The sequence below is a fragment of the Coturnix japonica genome, chromosome Z, assembly GCF_054131305.1.
Source record: "Coturnix japonica strain WE chromosome Z, WE-NBRP24, whole genome shotgun sequence".
Taxonomy (NCBI): domain Eukaryota; kingdom Metazoa; phylum Chordata; class Aves; order Galliformes; family Phasianidae; genus Coturnix; species Coturnix japonica.
In genome coordinates, this window is record NC_140702.1 from 12,709,700 (window position 1) to 12,732,190 (window position 22,491).

General features: G+C 45.7%; 6 protein-coding genes across 6 annotated transcripts; all 6 read left to right on the plus strand.

Annotated features, from left to right (window-relative positions):
* Positions 1-18: 18 nt before the first annotated feature.
* On the plus strand, positions 19-2,244 carry LOC146753743 (uncharacterized). Its single transcript, XM_085530019.1, has one exon. It carries the CDS (start codon positions 1,000-1,002, stop codon positions 2,242-2,244), a length of 1,245 nt encoding a protein of 414 aa, XP_085386145.1. The 5' UTR covers positions 19-999.
* LOC146753744 (uncharacterized) lies at positions 1,267-5,551 on the plus strand. Its single transcript, XM_085530213.1, has one exon. It carries the CDS (start codon positions 4,168-4,170, stop codon positions 5,410-5,412), a length of 1,245 nt encoding a protein of 414 aa, XP_085386339.1. The 5' UTR covers positions 1,267-4,167; the 3' UTR covers positions 5,413-5,551.
* Positions 5,552-6,019: 468 nt separating this feature from the next.
* On the plus strand, positions 6,020-12,998 carry LOC146753745 (uncharacterized). Its single transcript, XM_085530215.1, has one exon. The coding sequence runs from the start codon at positions 7,336-7,338 to the stop codon at positions 8,578-8,580; it is 1,245 nt and encodes a 414-aa protein (XP_085386341.1). The 5' UTR covers positions 6,020-7,335; the 3' UTR covers positions 8,581-12,998.
* Positions 12,999-13,168: 170 nt separating this feature from the next.
* On the plus strand, positions 13,169-19,334 carry LOC146753746 (uncharacterized). Its single transcript, XM_085530218.1, has one exon. It carries the CDS (start codon positions 13,672-13,674, stop codon positions 14,914-14,916), a length of 1,245 nt encoding a protein of 414 aa, XP_085386344.1. The 5' UTR covers positions 13,169-13,671; the 3' UTR covers positions 14,917-19,334.
* Positions 16,840-20,281, plus strand: LOC146753747 (uncharacterized). The gene has a single exon (XM_085530226.1). It carries the CDS (start codon positions 16,840-16,842, stop codon positions 18,082-18,084), a length of 1,245 nt encoding a protein of 414 aa, XP_085386352.1. The 3' UTR covers positions 18,085-20,281.
* Positions 20,008-21,391, plus strand: LOC146753748 (uncharacterized). The gene has a single exon (XM_085530223.1). It carries the CDS (start codon positions 20,008-20,010, stop codon positions 21,250-21,252), a length of 1,245 nt encoding a protein of 414 aa, XP_085386349.1. The 3' UTR covers positions 21,253-21,391.
* The last annotated feature ends 1,100 nt before the right edge of the window (positions 21,392-22,491 follow it).

The following is a 22,491-nucleotide window of genomic DNA, read 5'->3' on the forward strand; positions in this document are numbered from 1 at the left end:
TGAGGCACGGACTCAGATGTGAACCATCCAAATCGTTTATTACAAGTTCTCACATCCCTTATATACCTTCACAAGTTGTTATTTTCTAACTTTCCCATCCGCCCTTACAACTTTCCCAAACACCTTACATGTCAACAAAGCATTCTACAAAACACTTTGCAACTGTCCATGCAGGCACATATCCAATCAGAGCTGTGAGACTCTTCTTCTCCTTGCAGAGGTGTCCTTGGTTCTCATGCTGTTTATCTTGCTCCACAGCTGCTGCTCTGAACAGCTTTTCTTGTATCCCCACACAACAGAGATCCCAAAAGTAAAAGAGAACCTTTTTTAGGATTGATTACACCCAATTCGGTGTAAAAAAGCAGTCATTTCAACATAGTTTTAAGATTTCGTTATAGGGCGGTTGCAGGGGTTGACGTTCTATGACGTAGCTACTGACGTCATAAAGGCAAGACCAGTTACTAGCGGACTTTCATCAGCGTGTGCTTCACTCGGTGCTGTTAGCCCAGCTGGACGCACAGAGACAGTCGGCGAGCCTAATTTCTCAAAAGACAGAGGAAGCTGCTCCTGTTTTTCACATGTAAGTGATGGTCTCTTTCGGAAGTGGGTTTGGGAAGGTTCTATGTGAATCCTAAAGTTCCTGATCATGCCAAAGTGGTCACCTGGGAGTGGGGAGGGAAGACAAGAGTTCTTGCCTGCTAGAGAGACATCTGCCAGCATGATTCAACCCTGCAGCACTGAAAAGACCAACATTGCTGCAAAGACTGTACATGAAGCTGTTACGTTGCGCTGCTTCTTCGGTTGGTTGTGTCTCAGGACTAAGGCTGGCATTAATGTTGGCTGTTGCACGTTTCTGCACCTAGAGTTTAATACTTTATTTCTCTTGGGAATTAAGAGCACATATTTTTGTCTCCTTTTTTTGTAGAACAGAGCTTCCATAGCCTGTTTGTAGAGGACAGCAGCTCTTAGCCCAAAGTTAACATCCAGAAGCTGTAGACCATGACTACAGACACTTCTCCTGACTCCAAGTGTCCTATTTGCTCCAACAAACTGGACAATGTTGCCCGCCCAGATACTTGCTGGCACAGTTTCTGCTTCCGTTGTATCCTGGATCGGTCAAGAATCACAGCGGACTGCCCAGTCTGCACGATGCCCTTCAATTCCATCTTTCATTCAATCCGTGCTGACAATGACTTTCAAGAATACAAAGTCCCGCCTCCAGAAGATTATGATTCCCCCTATCCCAGCACCAGCGCTCTTACCCAAAGCATTCTGAACAAGTACAAGAATGGTCTGCTGGACTACAAATATCTCGCACCACCACGGGATGAAGGAAGTGGCTCAAACTCAGCAGTTACTGATATTCCTGGGTCGAAGCCCAGCTCACCTGTTTCTGCTGTTGGTCAGAGTCCCTGGGATGATGAAACTCCAGGGCCTTCATCCTCTATTTTAAAAGAGTACGGCGCAACCGCAGCTCCTCAGAAGGAGAGCACTGCCAAGAACTATACTTGGAAGAGAATTAAGCTGCAGCCTCGGAAGTGTCACAGTGAACACAATCTTAAAAGGAAGCGCTCAAGAAGCAGAGATGGCAGCAAACATCGGGACGAAAAAAGAAAGAAGTCAAGGTCTCATGGAATGAGCCCCTTTCAAGAAAGCCATGGAGGCTCCGGTAGCCATAAGAACACTGCAGCCAGAGATTCCAGCAGACCATATCACAAAGGCCGTGGACAAAGCAGCCAAGACAATGATCATCACAACAGAGGAGACAGCCACTGCAGCAAATACAAGCGTGACAGTCCAAAGACAGGCAGAGACAGCCCCTCCTGCAGGAAGAGGACTTATTCTGAAGCTCACTCTTCACAGAAGCCTACTGAGCCAGAATTCAAGTCCCAGGCCTTCACAGAAGGGACAGATCTGCAAGGTCAGATGGGACTACATGAGGGAGATGACTCCAATTACAGACGATGCAGATCAAGGAGTCGGTCACGCTCCAGATCAAATAGTCCCTCTGCAGAGGCAAGAAGAAGACGTGAAAAGCCTGGAGGAAAAAGAAAGTGCAAAACTCGGCACGTAGAAAAAACGGAGAAGCAAAACACCAGCACGGAGGAAAAATGCGGCACCGATATACCAACATCCAGTGATTACTACAAATACCTTTGCAGCCTTGCAGACTACCCAGTGAGCTGGGATGGAGAACCTGAGGAAAAGAGGGAAAGGAGAAGTCCAAGTGTGGAGAGCCTATGAAGGAAGAGCAGCAGACACCATGGCACTTCCTGAAAGGCACAGGAACCACCAGAAACATCACCATCATTAGTTTAATTCTTAGTTTAGTTCTTAGTTTAGTTCTTAGTTTAGTTCTTAAAATAAAAGTAGTTATGAACTATACTGTTGTATTAGTAAGTGTGATACAAGTTGATCTCAAATAAGAAGTAGAAATGTGTTACCGCATATATGGAATATCACTTCTAGTAGTGTCAGAAAAAGAAGAAAAAAAGTCAAGAATGGAACAAGTAAGCTGTAAGATCTTACGGGAACCATGTCTCAGTTAGGTGGAACTCAGTATCGAGTTCCTGCAATAGGCTAAAGAAATTAACAGCCTGCTGAGGGCAGGGATCTTTCTGAACTCGCGTTGTCAAAGAAGCAGTCATAGCCATCAGGAGAGGCTTTACGCAGTGCTTCATCCAAGGAAGAAACCGTCTTGTAATTGAAGGCTTCATCAAAGCCTATTTTTTTCAGATATGCAACCTTGCTATCTGAGCCAGCACAGCCCACCACTTTACAACCCTGCAAGGAAAGAAAGAGAGGATTTTTTCAACACAGGCTCGCAACATGAACACAAGTATGCTGGGTGAAAGGCTCATGCTTAAAGTCAGGTGCTTGTGACTGTGAGCTCCTAAGCTCCAAAGCCAGCTTCGCTGTAACTTCAGGAGCTTGTTTCATCTCAAAATGAATGGGTTAGGTTGGAGGAGATCGCCCTGCTCCAATCCTTGGGCAGGCTTCTCCATAAGGCTATGGATTCTCAGCGTCTGGAAATACTCATGACCTGATTGGTCATGTCCTTCCCATCCCTAACAAAATCTCTCTTGAAGGCTCTCCTACATCATCTCCAGAAGCGCCTGCAAGTTCCTGTGATTTCACACCTTTACTTAGAAACAACAGTGCAGCGTCTGAGGCACGGACTCAGATGTGAACCATCCAAATCGTTTATTACAAGTTCTCACATCCCTTATATACCTTCACAAGTTGTTATTTTCTAACTTTCCCATCCGCCCTTACAACTTTCCCAAACACCTTACATGTCAACAAAGCATTCTACAAAACACTTTGCAACTGTCCATGCAGGCACATATCCAATCAGAGCTGTGAGACTCTTCTTCTCCTTGCAGAGGTGTCCTTGGTTCTCATGCTGTTTATCTTGCTCCACAGCTGCTGCTCTGAACAGCTTTTCTTGTATCCCCACACAACAGAGATCCCAAAAGTAAAAGAGAACCTTTTTTAGGATTGATTACACCCAATTCGGTGTAAAAAAGCAGTCATTTCAACATAGTTTTAAGATTTCGTTATAGGGCGGTTGCAGGGGTTGACGTTCTATGACGTAGCTACTGACGTCATAAAGGCAAGACCAGTTACTAGCGGACTTTCATCAGCGTGTGCTTCACTCGGTGCTGTTAGCCCAGCTGGACGCACAAAGACAGTCGGCGAGCCTAATTTCTCAAAAGACAGAGGAAGCTGCTCCTGTTTTTCACATGTAAGTGATGGTCTCTTTCGGAAGTGGGTTTGGGAAGGTTCTATGTGAATCCTAAAGTTCCTGATCATGCCAAAGTGGTCACCTGGGAGTGGGGAGGGAAGACAAGAGTTCTTGCCTGCTAGAGAGACATCTGCCAGCATGATTCAACCCTGCAGCACTGAAAAGACCAACATTGCTGCAAAGACTGTACATGAAGCTGTTACGTTGCGCTGCTTCTTCGGTTGGTTGTGTCTCAGGACTAAGGCTGGCATTAATGTTGGCTGTTGCACGTTTCTGCACCTAGAGTTTAGTACTTTATTTCTCTTGGGAATTAAGAGCACATATTTTTGTCTCCTTTTTTTGTAGAACAGAGCTTCCATAGCCTGTTTGTAGAGGACAGCAGCTCTTAGCCCAAAGTTAACATCCAGAAGCTGTAGACCATGACTACAGACACTTCTCCTGACTCCAAGTGTCCTATTTGCTCCAACAAACTGGACAATGTTGCCCGCCCAGATACTTGCTGGCACAGTTTCTGCTTCCGTTGTATCCTGGATCGGTCAAGAATCACAGCGGACTGCCCAGTCTGCACGATGCCCTTCAATTCCATCTTTCATTCAATCCGTGCTGACAATGACTTTCAAGAATACAAAGTCCCGCCTCCAGAAGATTATGATTCCCCCTATCCCAGCACCAGCGCTCTTACCCAAAGCATTCTGAACAAGTACAAGAATGGTCTGCTGGACTACAAATATCTCGCACCACCACGGGATGAAGGAAGTGGCTCAAACTCAGCAGTTACTGATATTCCTGGGTCGAAGCCCAGCTCACCTGTTTCTGCTGTTGGTCAGAGTCCCTGGGATGATGAAACTCCAGGGCCTTCATCCTCTATTTTAAAAGAGTACGGCGCAACCGCAGCTCCTCAGAAGGAGAGCACTGCCAAGAACTATACTTGGAAGAGAATTAAGCTGCAGCCTCGGAAGTGTCACAGTGAACACAATCTTAAAAGGAAGCGCTCAAGAAGCAGAGATGGCAGCAAACATCGGGACGAAAAAAGAAAGAAGTCAAGGTCTCATGGAATGAGCCCCTTTCAAGAAAGCCATGGAGGCTCCGGTAGCCATAAGAACACTGCAGCCAGAGATTCCAGCAGACCATATCACAAAGGCCGTGGACAAAGCAGCCAAGACAATGATCATCACAACAGAGGAGACAGCCACTGCAGCAAATACAAGCGTGACAGTCCAAAGACAGGCAGAGACAGCCCCTCCTGCAGGAAGAGGACTTATTCTGAAGCTCACTCTTCACAGAAGCCTACTGAGCCAGAATTCAAGTCCCAGGCCTTCACAGAAGGGACAGATCTGCAAGGTCAGATGGGACTACATGAGGGAGATGACTCCAATTACAGACGATGCAGATCAAGGAGTCGGTCACGCTCCAGATCAAATAGTCCCTCTGCAGAGGCAAGAAGAAGACGTGAAAAGCCTGGAGGAAAAAGAAAGTGCAAAACTCGGCACGTAGAAAAAACGGAGAAGCAAAACACCAGCACGGAGGAAAAATGCGGCACCGATATACCAACATCCAGTGATTACTACAAATACCTTTGCAGCCTTGCAGACTACCCAGTGAGCTGGGATGGAGAACCTGAGGAAAAGAGGGAAAGGAGAAGTCCAAGTGTGGAGAGCCTATGAAGGAAGAGCAGCAGACACCATGGCACTTCCTGAAAGGCACAGGAACCACCAGAAACATCACCATCATTAGTTTAATTCTTAGTTTAGTTCTTAGTTTAGTTCTTAGTTTAGTTCTTAAAATAAAAGTAGTTATGAACTATACTGTTGTATTAGTAAGTGTGATACAAGTTGATCTCAAATAAGAAGTAGAAATGTGTTACCGCATATATGGAATATCACTTCTAGTAGTGTCAGAAAAAGAAGAAAAAAAGTCAAGAATGGAACAAGTAAGCTGTAAGATCTTACGGGAACCATGTCTCAGTTAGGTGGAACTCAGTATCGAGTTCCTGCAATAGGCTAAAGAAATTAACAGCCTGCTGAGGGCAGGGATCTTTCTGAACTCGCGTTGTCAAAGAAGCAGTCATAGCCATCAGGAGAGGCTTTACGCAGTGCTTCATCCAAGGAAGAAACCGTCTTGTAATTGAAGGCTTCATCAAAGCCTATTTTTTTCAGATATGCAACCTTGCTATCTGAGCCAGCACAGCCCACCACTTTACAACCCTGCAAGGAAAGAAAGAGAGGATTTTTTCAACACAGGCTCGCAACATGAACACAAGTATGCTGGGTGAAAGGCTCATGCTTAAAGTCAGGTGCTTGTGACTGTGAGCTCCTAAGCTCCAAAGCCAGCTTCGCTGTAACTTCAGGAGCTTGTTTCATCTCAAAATGAATGGGTTAGGTTGGAGGAGATCGCCCTGCTCCAATCCTTGGGCAGGCTTCTCCATAAGGCTATGGATTCTCAGCGTCTGGAAATACTCATGACCTGACTGGTCATGTCCTTCCCATCCCTAACAAAATCTCTCTTGAAGGCTCTCCTACATCATCTCCAGAAGCGCCTGCAAGTTCCTGTGATTTCACACCTTTACTTAGAAACAACAGTGCAGCGTCTGAGGCACGGACTCAGATGTGAACCATCCAAATCGTTTATTACAAGTTCTCACATCCCTTATATACCTTCACAAGTTGTTATTTTCTAACTTTCCCATCCGCCCTTACAACTTTCCCAAACACCTTACATGTCAACAAAGCATTCTACAAAACACTTTGCAACTGTCCATGCAGGCACATATCCAATCAGAGCTGTGAGACTCTTCTTCTCCTTGCAGAGGTGTCCTTGGTTCTCATGCTGTTTATCTTGCTCCACAGCTGCTGCTCTGAACAGCTTTTCTTGTATCCCCACACAACAGAGATCCCAAAAGTAAAAGAGAACCTTTTTTAGGATTGATTACACCCAATTCGGTGTAAAAAAGCAGTCATTTCAACATAGTTTTAAGATTTCGTTATAGGGCGGTTGCAGGGGTTGACGTTCTATGACGTAGCTACTGACGTCATAAAGGCAAGACCAGTTACTAGCGGACTTTCATCAGCGTGTGCTTCACTCGGTGCTGTTAGCCCAGCTGGACGCACAGAGACAGTCGGCGAGCCTAATTTCTCAAAAGACAGAGGAAGCTGCTCCTGTTTTTCACATGTAAGTGATGGTCTCTTTCGGAAGTGGGTTTGGGAAGGTTCTATGTGAATCCTAAAGTTCCTGATCATGCCAAAGTGGTCACCTGGGAGTGGGGAGGGAAGACAAGAGTTCTTGCCTGCTAGAGAGACATCTGCCAGCATGATTCAACCCTGCAGCACTGAAAAGACCAACATTGCTGCAAAGACTGTACATGAAGCTGTTACGTTGCGCTGCTTCTTCGGTTGGTTGTGTCTCAGGACTAAGGCTGGCATTAATGTTGGCTGTTGCACGTTTCTGCACCTAGAGTTTAATACTTTATTTCTCTTGGGAATTAAGAGCACATATTTTTGTCTCCTTTTTTTGTAGAACAGAGCTTCCATAGCCTGTTTGTAGAGGACAGCAGCTCTTAGCCCAAAGTTAACATCCAGAAGCTGTAGACCATGACTACAGACACTTCTCCTGACTCCAAGTGTCCTATTTGCTCCAACAAACTGGACAATGTTGCCCGCCCAGATACTTGCTGGCACAGTTTCTGCTTCCGTTGTATCCTGGATCGGTCAAGAATCACAGCGGACTGCCCAGTCTGCACGATGCCCTTCAATTCCATCTTTCATTCAATCCGTGCTGACAATGACTTTCAAGAATACAAAGTCCCGCCTCCAGAAGATTATGATTCCCCCTATCCCAGCACCAGCGCTCTTACCCAAAGCATTCTGAACAAGTACAAGAATGGTCTGCTGGACTACAAATATCTCGCACCACCACGGGATGAAGGAAGTGGCTCAAACTCAGCAGTTACTGATATTCCTGGGTCGAAGCCCAGCTCACCTGTTTCTGCTGTTGGTCAGAGTCCCTGGGATGATGAAACTCCAGGGCCTTCATCCTCTATTTTAAAAGAGTACGGCGCAACCGCAGCTCCTCAGAAGGAGAGCACTGCCAAGAACTATACTTGGAAGAGAATTAAGCTGCAGCCTCGGAAGTGTCACAGTGAACACAATCTTAAAAGGAAGCGCTCAAGAAGCAGAGATGGCAGCAAACATCGGGACGAAAAAAGAAAGAAGTCAAGGTCTCATGGAATGAGCCCCTTTCAAGAAAGCCATGGAGGCTCCGGTAGCCATAAGAACACTGCAGCCAGAGATTCCAGCAGACCATATCACAAAGGCCGTGGACAAAGCAGCCAAGACAATGATCATCACAACAGAGGAGACAGCCACTGCAGCAAATACAAGCGTGACAGTCCAAAGACAGGCAGAGACAGCCCCTCCTGCAGGAAGAGGACTTATTCTGAAGCTCACTCTTCACAGAAGCCTACTGAGCCAGAATTCAAGTCCCAGGCCTTCACAGAAGGGACAGATCTGCAAGGTCAGATGGGACTACATGAGGGAGATGACTCCAATTACAGACGATGCAGATCAAGGAGTCGGTCACGCTCCAGATCAAATAGTCCCTCTGCAGAGGCAAGAAGAAGACGTGAAAAGCCTGGAGGAAAAAGAAAGTGCAAAACTCGGCACGTAGAAAAAACGGAGAAGCAAAACACCAGCACGGAGGAAAAATGCGGCACCGATATACCAACATCCAGTGATTACTACAAATACCTTTGCAGCCTTGCAGACTACCCAGTGAGCTGGGATGGAGAACCTGAGGAAAAGAGGGAAAGGAGAAGTCCAAGTGTGGAGAGCCTATGAAGGAAGAGCAGCAGACACCATGGCACTTCCTGAAAGGCACAGGAACCACCAGAAACATCACCATCATTAGTTTAATTCTTAGTTTAGTTCTTAGTTTAGTTCTTAGTTTAGTTCTTAAAATAAAAGTAGTTATGAACTATACTGTTGTATTAGTAAGTGTGATACAAGTTGATCTCAAATAAGAAGTAGAAATGTGTTACCGCATATATGGAATATCACTTCTAGTAGTGTCAGAAAAAGAAGAAAAAAAGTCAAGAATGGAACAAGTAAGCTGTAAGATCTTACGGGAACCATGTCTCAGTTAGGTGGAACTCAGTATCGAGTTCCTGCAATAGGCTAAAGAAATTAACAGCCTGCTGAGGGCAGGGATCTTTCTGAACTCGCGTTGTCAAAGAAGCAGTCATAGCCATCAGGAGAGGCTTTACGCAGTGCTTCATCCAAGGAAGAAACCGTCTTGTAATTGAAGGCTTCATCAAAGCCTATTTTTTTCAGATATGCAACCTTGCTATCTGAGCCAGCACAGCCCACCACTTTACAACCCTGCAAGGAAAGAAAGAGAGGATTTTTTCAACACAGGCTCGCAACATGAACACAAGTATGCTGGGTGAAAGGCTCATGCTTAAAGTCAGGTGCTTGTGACTGTGAGCTCCTAAGCTCCAAAGCCAGCTTCGCTGTAACTTCAGGAGCTTGTTTCATCTCAAAATGAATGGGTTAGGTTGGAGGAGATCGCCCTGCTCCAATCCTTGGGCAGGCTTCTCCATAAGGCTATGGATTCTCAGCGTCTGGAAATACTCATGACCTGACTGGTCATGTCCTTCCCATCCCTAACAAAATCTCTCTTGAAGGCTCTCCTACATCATCTCCAGAAGCGCCTGCAAGTTCCTGTGATTTCACACCTTTACTTAGAAACAACAGTGCAGCGTCTGAGGCACGGACTCAGATGTGAACCATCCAAATCGTTTATTACAAGTTCTCACATCCCTTATATACCTTCACAAGTTGTTATTTTCTAACTTTCCCATCCGCCCTTACAACTTTCCCAAACACCTTACATGTCAACAAAGCATTCTACAAAACACTTTGCAACTGTCCATGCAGGCACATATCCAATCAGAGCTGTGAGACTCTTCTTCTCCTTGCAGAGGTGTCCTTGGTTCTCATGCTGTTTATCTTGCTCCACAGCTGCTGCTCTGAACAGCTTTTCTTGTATCCCCACACAACAGAGATCCCAAAAGTAAAAGAGAACCTTTTTTAGGATTGATTACACCCAATTCGGTGTAAAAAAGCAGTCATTTCAACATAGTTTTAAGATTTCGTTATAGGGCGGTTGCAGGGGTTGACGTTCTATGACGTAGCTACTGACGTCATAAAGGCAAGACCAGTTACTAGCGGACTTTCATCAGCGTGTGCTTCACTCGGTGCTGTTAGCCCAGCTGGACGCACAGAGACAGTCGGCGAGCCTAATTTCTCAAAAGACAGAGGAAGCTGCTCCTGTTTTTCACATGTAAGTGATGGTCTCTTTCGGAAGTGGGTTTGGGAAGGTTCTATGTGAATCCTAAAGTTCCTGATCATGCCAAAGTGGTCACCTGGGAGTGGGGAGGGAAGACAAGAGTTCTTGCCTGCTAGAGAGACATCTGCCAGCATGATTCAACCCTGCAGCACTGAAAAGACCAACATTGCTGCAAAGACTGTACATGAAGCTGTTACGTTGCGCTGCTTCTTCGGTTGGTTGTGTCTCAGGACTAAGGCTGGCATTAATGTTGGCTGTTGCACGTTTCTGCACCTAGAGTTTAATACTTTATTTCTCTTGGGAATTAAGAGCACATATTTTTGTCTCCTTTTTTTGTAGAACAGAGCTTCCATAGCCTGTTTGTAGAGGACAGCAGCTCTTAGCCCAAAGTTAACATCCAGAAGCTGTAGACCATGACTACAGACACTTCTCCTGACTCCAAGTGTCCTATTTGCTCCAACAAACTGGACAATGTTGCCCGCCCAGATACTTGCTGGCACAGTTTCTGCTTCCGTTGTATCCTGGATCGGTCAAGAATCACAGCGGACTGCCCAGTCTGCACGATGCCCTTCAATTCCATCTTTCATTCAATCCGTGCTGACAATGACTTTCAAGAATACAAAGTCCCGCCTCCAGAAGATTATGATTCCCCCTATCCCAGCACCAGCGCTCTTACCCAAAGCATTCTGAACAAGTACAAGAATGGTCTGCTGGACTACAAATATCTCGCACCACCACGGGATGAAGGAAGTGGCTCAAACTCAGCAGTTACTGATATTCCTGGGTCGAAGCCCAGCTCACCTGTTTCTGCTGTTGGTCAGAGTCCCTGGGATGATGAAACTCCAGGGCCTTCATCCTCTATTTTAAAAGAGTACGGCGCAACCGCAGCTCCTCAGAAGGAGAGCACTGCCAAGAACTATACTTGGAAGAGAATTAAGCTGCAGCCTCGGAAGTGTCACAGTGAACACAATCTTAAAAGGAAGCGCTCAAGAAGCAGAGATGGCAGCAAACATTGGGACGAAAAAAGAAAGAAGTCAAGGTCTCATGGAATGAGCCCCTTTCAAGAAAGCCATGGAGGCTCCGGTAGCCATAAGAACACTGCAGCCAGAGATTCCAGCAGACCATATCACAAAGGCCGTGGACAAAGCAGCCAAGACAATGATCATCACAACAGAGGAGACAGCCACTGCAGCAAATACAAGCGTGACAGTCCAAAGACAGGCAGAGACAGCCCCTCCTGCAGGAAGAGGACTTATTCTGAAGCTCACTCTTCACAGAAGCCTACTGAGCCAGAATTCAAGTCCCAGGCCTTCACAGAAGGGACAGATCTGCAAGGTCAGATGGGACTACATGAGGGAGATGACTCCAATTACAGACGATGCAGATCAAGGAGTCGGTCACGCTCCAGATCAAATAGTCCCTCTGCAGAGGCAAGAAGAAGACGTGAAAAGCCTGGAGGAAAAAGAAAGTGCAAAACTCGGCACGTAGAAAAAACGGAGAAGCAAAACACCAGCACGGAGGAAAAATGCGGCACCGATATACCAACATCCAGTGATTACTACAAATACCTTTGCAGCCTTGCAGACTACCCAGTGAGCTGGGATGGAGAACCTGAGGAAAAGAGGGAAAGGAGAAGTCCAAGTGTGGAGAGCCTATGAAGGAAGAGCAGCAGACACCATGGCACTTCCTGAAAGGCACAGGAACCACCAGAAACATCACCATCATTAGTTTAATTCTTAGTTTAGTTCTTAGTTTAGTTCTTAGTTTAGTTCTTAAAATAAAAGTAGTTATGAACTATACTGTTGTATTAGTAAGTGTGATACAAGTTGATCTCAAATAAGAAGTAGAAATGTGTTACCGCATATATGGAATATCACTTCTAGTAGTGTCAGAAAAAGAAGAAAAAAAGTCAAGAATGGAACAAGTAAGCTGTAAGATCTTACGGGAACCATGTCTCAGTTAGGTGGAACTCAGTATCGAGTTCCTGCAATAGGCTAAAGAAATTAACAGCCTGCTGAGGGCAGGGATCTTTCTGAACTCGCGTTGTCAAAGAAGCAGTCATAGCCATCAGGAGAGGCTTTACGCAGTGCTTCATCCAAGGAAGAAACCGTCTTGTAATTGAAGGCTTCATCAAAGCCTATTTTTTTCAGATATGCAACCTTGCTATCTGAGCCAGCACAGCCCACCACTTTACAACCCTGCAAGGAAAGAAAGAGAGGATTTTTTCAACACAGGCTCGCAACATGAACACAAGTATGCTGGGTGAAAGGCTCATGCTTAAAGTCAGGTGCTTGTGACTGTGAGCTCCTAAGCTCCAAAGCCAGCTTCGCTGTAACTTCAGGAGCTTGTTTCATCTCAAAATGAATGGGTTAGGTTGGAGGAGATCGCCCTGCTCCAATCCTTGGGCAGGCTTCTCCATAAGGCTATGGATTCTCAGCGTCTGGAAATACTCATGACCTGACTGGTCATGTCCTTCCCATCCCTAACAAAATCTCTCTTGAAGGCTCTCCTACATCATCTCCAGAAGCGCCTGCAAGTTCCTGTGATTTCACACCTTTACTTAGAAACAACAGTGCAGCGTCTGAGGCACGGACTCAGATGTGAACCATCCAAATCGTTTATTACAAGTTCTCACATCCCTTATATACCTTCACAAGTTGTTATTTTCTAACTTTCCCATCCGCCCTTACAACTTTCCCAAACACCTTACATGTCAACAAAGCATTCTACAAAACACTTTGCAACTGTCCATGCAGGCACATATCCAATCAGAGCTGTGAGACTCTTCTTCTCCTTGCAGAGGTGTCCTTGGTTCTCATGCTGTTTATCTTGCTCCACAGCTGCTGCTCTGAACAGCTTTTCTTGTATCCCCACACAACAGAGATCCCAAAAGTAAAAGAGAACCTTTTTTAGGATTGATTACACCCAATTCGGTGTAAAAAAGCAGTCATTTCAACATAGTTTTAAGATTTCGTTATAGGGCGGTTGCAGGGGTTGACGTTCTATGACGTAGCTACTGACGTCATAAAGGCAAGACCAGTTACTAGCGGACTTTCATCAGCGTGTGCTTCACTCGGTGCTGTTAGCCCAGCTGGACGCACAGAGACAGTCGGCGAGCCTAATTTCTCAAAAGACAGAGGAAGCTGCTCCTGTTTTTCACATGTAAGTGATGGTCTCTTTCGGAAGTGGGTTTGGGAAGGTTCTATGTGAATCCTAAAGTTCCTGATCATGCCAAAGTGGTCACCTGGGAGTGGGGAGGGAAGACAAGAGTTCTTGCCTGCTAGAGAGACATCTGCCAGCATGATTCAACCCTGCAGCACTGAAAAGACCAACATTGCTGCAAAGACTGTACATGAAGCTGTTACGTTGCGCTGCTTCTTCGGTTGGTTGTGTCTCAGGACTAAGGCTGGCATTAATGTTGGCTGTTGCACGTTTCTGCACCTAGAGTTTAATACTTTATTTCTCTTGGGAATTAAGAGCACATATTTTTGTCTCCTTTTTTTGTAGAACAGAGCTTCCATAGCCTGTTTGTAGAGGACAGCAGCTCTTAGCCCAAAGTTAACATCCAGAAGCTGTAGACCATGACTACAGACACTTCTCCTGACTCCAAGTGTCCTATTTGCTCCAACAAACTGGACAATGTTGCCCGCCCAGATACTTGCTGGCACAGTTTCTGCTTCCGTTGTATCCTGGATCGGTCAAGAATCACAGCGGACTGCCCAGTCTGCACGATGCCCTTCAATTCCATCTTTCATTCAATCCGTGCTGACAATGACTTTCAAGAATACAAAGTCCCGCCTCCAGAAGATTATGATTCCCCCTATCCCAGCACCAGCGCTCTTACCCAAAGCATTCTGAACAAGTACAAGAATGGTCTGCTGGACTACAAATATCTCGCACCACCACGGGATGAAGGAAGTGGCTCAAACTCAGCAGTTACTGATATTCCTGGGTCGAAGCCCAGCTCACCTGTTTCTGCTGTTGGTCAGAGTCCCTGGGATGATGAAACTCCAGGGCCTTCATCCTCTATTTTAAAAGAGTACGGCGCAACCGCAGCTCCTCAGAAGGAGAGCACTGCCAAGAACTATACTTGGAAGAGAATTAAGCTGCAGCCTCGGAAGTGTCACAGTGAACACAATCTTAAAAGGAAGCGCTCAAGAAGCAGAGATGGCAGCAAACATCGGGACGAAAAAAGAAAGAAGTCAAGGTCTCATGGAATGAGCCCCTTTCAAGAAAGCCATGGAGGCTCCGGTAGCCATAAGAACACTGCAGCCAGAGATTCCAGCAGACCATATCACAAAGGCCGTGGACAAAGCAGCCAAGACAATGATCATCACAACAGAGGAGACAGCCACTGCAGCAAATACAAGCGTGACAGTCCAAAGACAGGCAGAGACAGCCCCTCCTGCAGGAAGAGGACTTATTCTGAAGCTCACTCTTCACAGAAGCCTACTGAGCCAGAATTCAAGTCCCAGGCCTTCACAGAAGGGACAGATCTGCAAGGTCAGATGGGACTACATGAGGGAGATGACTCCAATTACAGACGATGCAGATCAAGGAGTCGGTCACGCTCCAGATCAAATAGTCCCTCTGCAGAGGCAAGAAGAAGACGTGAAAAGCCTGGAGGAAAAAGAAAGTGCAAAACTCGGCACGTAGAAAAAACGGAGAAGCAAAACACCAGCACGGAGGAAAAATGCGGCACCGATATACCAACATCCAGTGATTACTACAAATACCTTTGCAGCCTTGCAGACTACCCAGTGAGCTGGGATGGAGAACCTGAGGAAAAGAGGGAAAGGAGAAGTCCAAGTGTGGAGAGCCTATGAAGGAAGAGCAGCAGACACCATGGCACTTCCTGAAAGGCACAGGAACCACCAGAAACATCACCATCATTAGTTTAATTCTTAGTTTAGTTCTTAGTTTAGTTCTTAGTTTAGTTCTTAAAATAAAAGTAGTTATGAACTATACTGTTGTATTAGTAAGTGTGATACAAGTTGATCTCAAATAAGAAGTAGAAATGTGTTACCGCATATATGGAATATCACTTCTAGTAGTGTCAGAAAAAGAAGAAAAAAAGTCAAGAATGGAACAAGTAAGCTGTAAGATCTTACGGGAACCATGTCTCAGTTAGGTGGAACTCAGTATCGAGTTCCTGCAATAGGCTAAAGAAATTAACAGCCTGCTGAGGGCAGGGATCTTTCTGAACTCGCGTTGTCAAAGAAGCAGTCATAGCCATCAGGAGAGGCTTTACGCAGTGCTTCATCCAAGGAAGAAACCGTCTTGTAATTGAAGGCTTCATCAAAGCCTATTTTTTTCAGATATGCAACCTTGCTATCTGAGCCAGCACAGCCCACCACTTTACAACCCTGCAAGGAAAGAAAGAGAGGATTTTTTCAACACAGGCTCGCAACATGAACACAAGTATGCTGGGTGAAAGGCTCATGCTTAAAGTCAGGTGCTTGTGACTGTGAGCTCCTAAGCTCCAAAGCCAGCTTCGCTGTAACTTCAGGAGCTTGTTTCATCTCAAAATGAATGGGTTAGGTTGGAGGAGATCGCCCTGCTCCAATCCTTGGGCAGGCTTCTCCATAAGGCTATGGATTCTCAGCGTCTGGAAATACTCATGACCTGATTGGTCATGTCCTTCCCATCCCTAACAAAATCTCTCTTGAAGGCTCTCCTACATCATCTCCAGAAGCGCCTGCAAGTTCCTGTGATTTCACACCTTTACTTAGAAACAACAGTGCAGCGTCTGAGGCACGGACTCAGATGTGAACCATCCAAATCGTTTATTACAAGTTCTCACATCCCTTATATACCTTCACAAGTTGTTATTTTCTAACTTTCCCATCCGCCCTTACAACTTTCCCAAACACCTTACATGTCAACAAAGCATTCTACAAAACACTTTGCAACTGTCCATGCAGGCACATATCCAATCAGAGCTGTGAGACTCTTCTTCTCCTTGCAGAGGTGTCCTTGGTTCTCATGCTGTTTATCTTGCTCCACAGCTGCTGCTCTGAACAGCTTTTCTTGTATCCCCACACAACAGAGATCCCAAAAGTAAAAGAGAACCTTTTTTAGGATTGATTACACCCAATTCGGTGTAAAAAAGCAGTCATTTCAACATAGTTTTAAGATTTCGTTATAGGGCGGTTGCAGGGGTTGACGTTCTATGACGTAGCTACTGACGTCATAAAGGCAAGACCAGTTACTAGCGGACTTTCATCAGCGTGTGCTTCACTCGGTGCTGTTAGCCCAGCTGGACGCACAGAGACAGTCGGCGAGCCTAATTTCTCAAAAGACAGAGGAAGCTGCTCCTGTTTTTCACATGTAAGTGATGGTCTCTTTCGGAAGTGGGTTTGGGAAGGTTCTATGTGAATCCTAAAGTTCCTGATCATGCCAAAGTGGTCACCTGGGAGTGGGGAGGGAAGACAAGAGTTCTTGCCTGCTAGAGAGACATCTGCCAGCATGATTCAACCCTGCAGCACTGAAAAGACCAACATTGCTGCAAAGACTGTACATGAAGCTGTTACGTTGCGCTGCTTCTTCGGTTGGTTGTGTCTCAGGACTAAGGCTGGCATTAATGTTGGCTGTTGCACGTTTCTGCACCTAGAGTTTAATACTTTATTTCTCTTGGGAATTAAGAGCACATATTTTTGTCTCCTTTTTTTGTAGAACAGAGCTTCCATAGCCTGTTTGTAGAGGACAGCAGCTCTTAGCCCAAAGTTAACATCCAGAAGCTGTAGACCATGACTACAGACACTTCTCCTGACTCCAAGTGTCCTATTTGCTCCAACAAACTGGACAATGTTGCCCGCCCAGATACTTGCTGGCACAGTTTCTGCTTCCGTTGTATCCTGGATCGGTCAAGAATCACAGCGGACTGCCCAGTCTGCACGATGCCCTTCAATTCCATCTTTCATTCAATCCGTGCTGACAATGACTTTCAAGAATACAAAGTCCCGCCTCCAGAAGATTATGATTCCCCCTATCCCAGCACCAGCGCTCTTACCCAAAGCATTCTGAACAAGTACAAGAATGGTCTGCTGGACTACAAATATCTCGCACCACCACGGGATGAAGGAAGTGGCTCAAACTCAGCAGTTACTGATATTCCTGGGTCGAAGCCCAGCTCACCTGTTTCTGCTGTTGGTCAGAGTCCCTGGGATGATGAAACTCCAGGGCCTTCATCCTCTATTTTAAAAGAGTACGGCGCAACCGCAGCTCCTCAGAAGGAGAGCACTGCCAAGAACTATACTTGGAAGAGAATTAAGCTGCAGCCTCGGAAGTGTCACAGTGAACACAATCTTAAAAGGAAGCGCTCAAGAAGCAGAGATGGCAGCAAACATCGGGACGAAAAAAGAAAGAAGTCAAGGTCTCATGGAATGAGCCCCTTTCAAGAAAGCCATGGAGGCTCCGGTAGCCATAAGAACACTGCAGCCAGAGATTCCAGCAGACCATATCACAAAGGCCGTGGACAAAGCAGCCAAGACAATGATCATCACAACAGAGGAGACAGCCACTGCAGCAAATACAAGCGTGACAGTCCAAAGACAGGCAGAGACAGCCCCTCCTGCAGGAAGAGGACTTATTCTGAAGCTCACTCTTCACAGAAGCCTACTGAGCCAGAATTCAAGTCCCAGGCCTTCACAGAAGGGACAGATCTGCAAGGTCAGATGGGACTACATGAGGGAGATGACTCCAATTACAGACGATGCAGATCAAGGAGTCGGTCACGCTCCAGATCAAATAGTCCCTCTGCAGAGGCAAGAAGAAGACGTGAAAAGCCTGGAGGAAAAAGAAAGTGCAAAACTCGGCACGTAGAAAAAACGGAGAAGCAAAACACCAGCACGGAGGAAAAATGCGGCACCGATATACCAACATCCAGTGATTACTACAAATACCTTTGCAGCCTTGCAGACTACCCAGTGAGCTGGGATGGAGAACCTGAGGAAAAGAGGGAAAGGAGAAGTCCAAGTGTGGAGAGCCTATGAAGGAAGAGCAGCAGACACCATGGCACTTCCTGAAAGGCACAGGAACCACCAGAAACATCACCATCATTAGTTTAATTCTTAGTTTAGTTCTTAGTTTAGTTCTTAGTTTAGTTCTTAAAATAAAAGTAGTTATGAACTATACTGTTGTATTAGTAAGTGTGATACAAGTTGATCTCAAATAAGAAGTAGAAATGTGTTACCGCATATATGGAATATCACTTCTAGTAGTGTCAGAAAAAGAAGAAAAAAAGTCAAGAATGGAACAAGTAAGCTGTAAGATCTTACGGGAACCATGTCTCAGTTAGGTGGAACTCAGTATCGAGTTCCTGCAATAGGCTAAAGAAATTAACAGCCTGCTGAGGGCAGGGATCTTTCTGAACTCGCGTTGTCAAAGAAGCAGTCATAGCCATCAGGAGAGGCTTTACGCAGTGCTTCATCCAAGGAAGAAACCGTCTTGTAATTGAAGGCTTCATCAAAGCCTATTTTTTTCAGATATGCAACCTTGCTATCTGAGCCAGCACAGCCCACCACTTTACAACCCTGCAAGGAAAGAAAGAGAGGATTTTTTCAACACAGGCTCGCAACATGAACACAAGTATGCTGGGTGAAAGGCTCATGCTTAAAGTCAGGTGCTTGTGACTGTGAGCTCCTAAGCTCCAAAGCCAGCTTCGCTGTAACTTCAGGAGCTTGTTTCATCTCAAAATGAATGGGTTAGGTTGGAGGAGATCGCCCTGCTCCAATCCTTGGGCAGGCTTCTCCATAAGGCTATGGATTCTCAGCGTCTGGAAATACTCATGACCTGACTGGTCATGTCCTTCCCATCCCTAACAAAATCTCTCTTGAAGGCTCTCCTACATCATCTCCAGAAGCGCCTGCAAGTTCCTGTGATTTCACACCTTTACTTAGAAACAACAGTGCAGCGTCTGAGGCACGGACTCAGATGTGAACCATCCAAATCGTTTATTACAAGTTCTCACATCCCTTATATACCTTCACAAGTTGTTATTTTCTAACTTTCCCATCCGCCCTTACAACTTTCCCAAACACCTTACATGTCAACAAAGCATTCTACAAAACACTTTGCAACTGTCCATGCAGGCACATATCCAATCAGAGCTGTGAGACTCTTCTTCTCCTTGCAGAGGTGTCCTTGGTTCTCATGCTGTTTATCTTGCTCCACAGCTGCTGCTCTGAACAGCTTTTCTTGTATCCCCACACAACAGAGATCCCAAAAGTAAAAGAGAACCTTTTTTAGGATTGATTACACCCAATTCGGTGTAAAAAAGCAGTCATTTCAACATAGTTTTAAGATTTCGTTATAGGGCGGTTGCAGGGGTTGACGTTCTATGACGTAGCTACTGACGTCATAAAGGCAAGACCAGTTACTAGCGGACTTTCATCAGCGTGTGCTTCACTCGGTGCTGTTAGCCCAGCTGGACGCACAGAGACAGTCGGCGAGCCTAATTTCTCAAAAGACAGAGGAAGCTGCTCCTGTTTTTCACATGTAAGTGATGGTCTCTTTCGGAAGTGGGTTTGGGAAGGTTCTATGTGAATCCTAAAGTTCCTGATCATGCCAAAGTGGTCACCTGGGAGTGGGGAGGGAAGACAAGAGTTCTTGCCTGCTAGAGAGACATCTGCCAGCATGATTCAACCCTGCAGCACTGAAAAGACCAACATTGCTGCAAAGACTGTACATGAAGCTGTTACGTTGCGCTGCTTCTTCGGTTGGTTGTGTCTCAGGACTAAGGCTGGCATTAATGTTGGCTGTTGCACGTTTCTGCACCTAGAGTTTAATACTTTATTTCTCTTGGGAATTAAGAGCACATATTTTTGTCTCCTTTTTTTGTAGAACAGAGCTTCCATAGCCTGTTTGTAGAGGACAGCAGCTCTTAGCCCAAAGTTAACATCCAGAAGCTGTAGACCATGACTACAGACACTTCTCCTGACTCCAAGTGTCCTATTTGCTCCAACAAACTGGACAATGTTGCCCGCCCAGATACTTGCTGGCACAGTTTCTGCTTCCGTTGTATCCTGGATCGGTCAAGAATCACAGCGGACTGCCCAGTCTGCACGATGCCCTTCAATTCCATCTTTCATTCAATCCGTGCTGACAATGACTTTCAAGAATACAAAGTCCCGCCTCCAGAAGATTATGATTCCCCCTATCCCAGCACCAGCGCTCTTACCCAAAGCATTCTGAACAAGTACAAGAATGGTCTGCTGGACTACAAATATCTCGCACCACCACGGGATGAAGGAAGTGGCTCAAACTCAGCAGTTACTGATATTCCTGGGTCGAAGCCCAGCTCACCTGTTTCTGCTGTTGGTCAGAGTCCCTGGGATGATGAAACTCCAGGGCCTTCATCCTCTATTTTAAAAGAGTACGGCGCAACCGCAGCTCCTCAGAAGGAGAGCACTGCCAAGAACTATACTTGGAAGAGAATTAAGCTGCAGCCTCGGAAGTGTCACAGTGAACACAATCTTAAAAGGAAGCGCTCGAGAAGCAGAGATGGCAGCAAACATCGGGACGAAAAAAGAAAGAAGTCAAGGTCTCATGGAATGAGCCCCTTTCAAGAAAGCCATGGAGGCTCCGGTAGCCATAAGAACACTGCAGCCAGAGATTCCAGCAGACCATATCACAAAGGCCGTGGACAAAGCAGCCAAGACAATGATCATCACAACAGAGGAGACAGCCACTGCAGCAAATACAAGCGTGACAGTCCAAAGACAGGCAGAGACAGCCCCTCCTGCAGGAAGAGGACTTATTCTGAAGCTCACTCTTCACAGAAGCCTACTGAGCCAGAATTCAAGTCCCAGGCCTTCACAGAAGGGACAGATCTGCAAGGTCAGATGGGACTACATGAGGGAGATGACTCCAATTACAGACGATGCAGATCAAGGAGTCGGTCACGCTCCAGATCAAATAGTCCCTCTGCAGAGGCAAGAAGAAGACGTGAAAAGCCTGGAGGAAAAAGAAAGTGCAAAACTCGGCACGTAGAAAAAACGGAGAAGCAAAACACCAGCACGGAGGAAAAATGCGGCACCGATATACCAACATCCAGTGATTACTACAAATACCTTTGCAGCCTTGCAGACTACCCAGTGAGCTGGGATGGAGAACCTGAGGAAAAGAGGGAAAGGAGAAGTCCAAGTGTGGAGAGCCTATGAAGGAAGAGCAGCAGACACCATGGCACTTCCTGAAAGGCACAGGAACCACCAGAAACATCACCATCATTAGTTTAATTCTTAGTTTAGTTCTTAGTTTAGTTCTTAGTTTAGTTCTTAAAATAAAAGTAGTTATGAACTATACTGTTGTATTAGTAAGTGTGATACAAGTTGATCTCAAATAAGAAGTAGAAATGTGTTACCGCATATATGGAATATCACTTCTAGTAGTGTCAGAAAAAGAAGAAAAAAAGTCAAGAATGGAACAAGTAAGCTGTAAGATCTTACGGGAACCATGTCTCAGTTAGATGGAACTCAGTATCGAGTTCCTGCAATAGGCTAAAGAAATTAACAGCCTGCTGAGGGCAGGGATCTTTCTGAACTCGCGTTGTCAAAGAAGCAGTCATAGCCATCAGGAGAGGCTTTACGCAGTGCTTCATCCAAGGAAGAAACCGTCTTGTAATTGAAGGCTTCATCAAAGCCTATTTTTTTCAGATATGCAACCTTGCTATCTGAGCCAGCACAGCCCACCACTTTACAACCCTGCAAGGAAAGAAAGAGAGGATTTTTTCAACACAGGCTCGCAACATGAACACAAGTATGCTGGGTGAAAGGCTCATGCTTAAAGTCAGGTGCTTGTGACTGTGAGCTCCTAAGCTCCAAAGCCAGCTTCGCTGTAACTTCAGGAGCTTGTTTCATCTCAAAATGAATGGGTTAGGTTGGAGGAGATCACCCTGCTCCAATCCTTGGGCAGGCTTCTCCATAAGGCTATGGATTCTCAGCGTCTGGAAATACTCATGACCTGACTGGTCATGTCCTTCCCATCCCTAACAAAATCTCTCTTGAAGGCTCTCCTACATCATCTCCAGAAGCGCCTGCAAGTTCCTGTGATTTCACACCTTTACTTAGAAACAACAGTGCAGCGTCTGAGGCACGGACTCAGATGTGAACCATCCAAATCGTTTATTACAAGTTCTCACATCCCTTATATACCTTCACAAGTTGTTATTTTCTAACTTTCCCATCCGCCCTTACAACTTTCCCAAACACCTTACATGTCAACAAAGCATTCTACAAAACACTTTGCAACTGTCCATGCAGGCACATATCCAATCAGAGCTGTGAGACTCTTCTTCTCCTTGCAGAGGTGTCCTTGGTTCTCATGCTGTTTATCTTGCTCCACAGCTGCTGCTCTGAACAGCTTTTCTTGTATCCCCACACAACAGAGATCCCAAAAGTAAA

Bases quoted from the DNA above. Each gene is read 5' to 3' on its own strand.
- LOC146753746 (XM_085530218.1), top strand. From the start codon at position 13,672: ATGACTACAGACACTTCTCCTGACTCCAAGTGTCCTATTTGCTCCAAC.
- LOC146753743 (XM_085530019.1), top strand. From the start codon at position 1,000: ATGACTACAGACACTTCTCCTGACTCCAAGTGTCCTATTTGCTCCAAC.
- LOC146753748 (XM_085530223.1), top strand. From the start codon at position 20,008: ATGACTACAGACACTTCTCCTGACTCCAAGTGTCCTATTTGCTCCAAC.
- LOC146753744 (XM_085530213.1), top strand. From the start codon at position 4,168: ATGACTACAGACACTTCTCCTGACTCCAAGTGTCCTATTTGCTCCAAC.
- LOC146753745 (XM_085530215.1), top strand. From the start codon at position 7,336: ATGACTACAGACACTTCTCCTGACTCCAAGTGTCCTATTTGCTCCAAC.
- LOC146753747 (XM_085530226.1), top strand. From the start codon at position 16,840: ATGACTACAGACACTTCTCCTGACTCCAAGTGTCCTATTTGCTCCAAC.